The sequence below is a fragment of the Penaeus japonicus genome, unplaced genomic scaffold (genome assembly GCF_977035675.1).
Source record: "Penaeus japonicus unplaced genomic scaffold, GWHDUDI00000001_assembly GWHDUDI00000001, whole genome shotgun sequence".
In the NCBI taxonomy this organism is placed as follows: domain Eukaryota; kingdom Metazoa; phylum Arthropoda; class Malacostraca; order Decapoda; family Penaeidae; genus Penaeus; species Penaeus japonicus.
In genome coordinates, this window is record NW_028234403.1 from 7,691,308 (window position 1) to 7,693,807 (window position 2,500).

At 33.5% G+C, this 2,500-nt stretch overlaps 1 protein-coding gene across 1 annotated transcript in view; it reads left to right on the forward strand.

Annotated features, from left to right (window-relative positions):
- Nucleotides 1-2,500, forward strand: part of LOC122247767 (alpha-aspartyl dipeptidase) — a gene marked incomplete at its 5' end in the record, with an annotated part of 2,739 nt that continues 239 nt past the window's right edge. Inside the window, 2 exon segments of the mRNA XM_086535876.1 lie at nt 1-23; nt 2,332-2,500. The exon segment at nt 2,332-2,500 is cut by the window's right edge and continues 239 nt beyond it. Coding sequence (XP_086392002.1) covers nt 1-23; nt 2,332-2,389 — 81 coding nt within the window.

Sequence of the window (2,500 nt, forward strand, 5' to 3'; positions counted from 1 at the left end):
CATCCTGCTCGACTCTTTAGAGCGTAAGTCTAGCTGGTTATGAGTACCATCAGCAGGGGGAAAAAAAGTGGGAATCATATTTCTCTCTCTCTTCTTCACTTTCTCTTTGTGTGTGTTTGTTTTGTTTTGTTTGTTCTTACCTTGTTGTTTCAATAAGGGAGAGAGAGTTAAGCTCAGGGAGTCCTTTGTGCTTGTCTTAGATTATTATACAAATTTTAAAGTGATACACATTTTTAGCATACACTACATTATTAGGGAGAAAAAGAATAAGAAAAAAAAATGCATTTTTGTCACCTCTCCTTACTTTCAACTTTTTACTGTAACCTCTAGTTCTTCCTGTTGAAAATTATTAAATCATCTTTGTCTAACTTAACTTTTCCTGTGAAACTATACAGCATTACCATGTCAACTCTTTTCCTTCTTTCCTATTTTCAGTTATTTATCTTCAAAATTTATATCCCTTAGCATTGGTGTCCAGCTACTTCTTAACTCTATAATTTGTCTATATCCTTTTTTAGGTAGGGTCTCTATACTAATGTGATGTATTCTAAAGTAGGCCCTCAGATGGTCACAATTTTTTTTTTTTACTAAATCTTCCACATCTTATAAACCTTTCTACTTATTTGATCTGGATTTCAATTGGCGTTTATGATTATTCCAAGGTCTTTCTTTTCATGCGCAGAATTTAGTACTGAATCTCCTAATTTGTATTGGTTGTGGGGTCGGTTTTTGTTTTCCCTGAATCTGATCACATGGCAGTTATTGGTTTTGAATTCCATTTACTAGGAACTCCACATAAATATGGTTTTGATATCTTTTGAGAGGCATTGGCATGTTTCTTCATTTATAATTTTTCTATGTATTTTTGCCTCATCTGTGAGCATATCCAGATAGCTCCTGATATAATATACTCATTCATATCTCTCCTGCAGTATCTCAGGAAACTTATAAAAACAAAGATTTGTCACCTATGACCTCCCTTCCCTGAAACCAAACTGCTATTTTGACATCATTTTTTTTTTTCTAAAGTAGTTTCACTCATTATTCCTAATTAACCCAATGTGGACAGGGCACCTAACGACTTAACTGGCTGTCAGGACAGGCGGTCTATGACACTGGTGGCACCGGCTAAAAATTAGAAGGACGGGGAAAGTGTTTTCTCTACCCTAGTAGACTAGCCCAAACAATATTTTTCCATAATTCTATCACAAAATGCAGGTTAATTCTAACTTTGAAACCCTGTAGCTCTGGAGCAAGTGCCGTTACAGCCATACTACATCATGACTGTGTGCACGCTTCAACTAAGAGCATATCCTGATGTTGCGTGATGTACACATTGAAACCCATCTTTTAGGCCTTATTACTGATGTCATGTATGTTATGACACCTTTACTCAGTGAGTAATCTTTTCTAGTAGCTCACTTATTATACTAATCAACAAAACTGGTCTACAATTCAAGGGTTTTTTTGCTGGTCCCCACACTTATACAATGGTGTGATATTTGCATGTTCCCATATTTTCAGTAGTTTCCCATCCTTTATTGTACTTGGTAATATAAAAAATAATCCAGTTAAGAGATCTCATCTGGTCCTTCCGCTTTTGTTTTGTCTTGTCCTTTTAGCAGTCCTTTTATTTTGTTCTTTTGGGGTGTGGTGTTCTTGATGTGCTGATTATTGTTTGTAAGATCTCTGCATTTCAGAGTAGGTGTTCTGAATAAATACTGATTGAAATTTCTTGCATAGGATCTCGCAAATTTCCTTATCTTTAGTATAAATAATGGTATTTTTTTTAATGGCTCTACTCTTAGGTTTCTTATTTATGTAATTAACGAGGTTAGGCTGACTTGTACTTCCATCAATTATGTCCTTTTCAAAATCAATTAGAGGAGTTGCTTTTATTGTTTCTTGCTTTCTTGCATTTTTCACTTCACCATTTTTGCCCATTTCTTGCTTTGTTTATAAATTTTGGTACATACCTGTCTACTGCTTCTTTATAAATTGCTCATAATTTTGCATATTGTAAGTCTTTAATCTATTCATTGAGCCTCTTTTATTCCAAGTTTATATCTTCAAGCGTAGACAGCCTATCCAAGCATCTATCTCTCCCTTGTATATTGTCACATTTTAAGTGTTTGATGTGTGTTTATTTGTTTTGTGTATCTGTGAGTATCTGTGTATTTGTCTGTTTATACACTTTTACAGTTAATATCAGTGTAATAAAAAATAATAATAAAAAAAAAATAATAATAAATAAATAAACATAAACATAAAAAAACTATATCTCATATATTGTATCAGTAATATTAAAATGACAAGTCCTTGACTTTTCAGAGACAAGCAGCCAGAAGAATTCCCCGTTGGCACAGATTTCTCATTCTTACTGAAGTGAGATCTAGGAAAGTATTGAGTATTAATGAAAGAAAAATATGCAGGGTTTTGCCCATTAATATTTTTATTGGTCAGATTTCTACTAATGTAATTTAAGAATATCAAGGGCAGC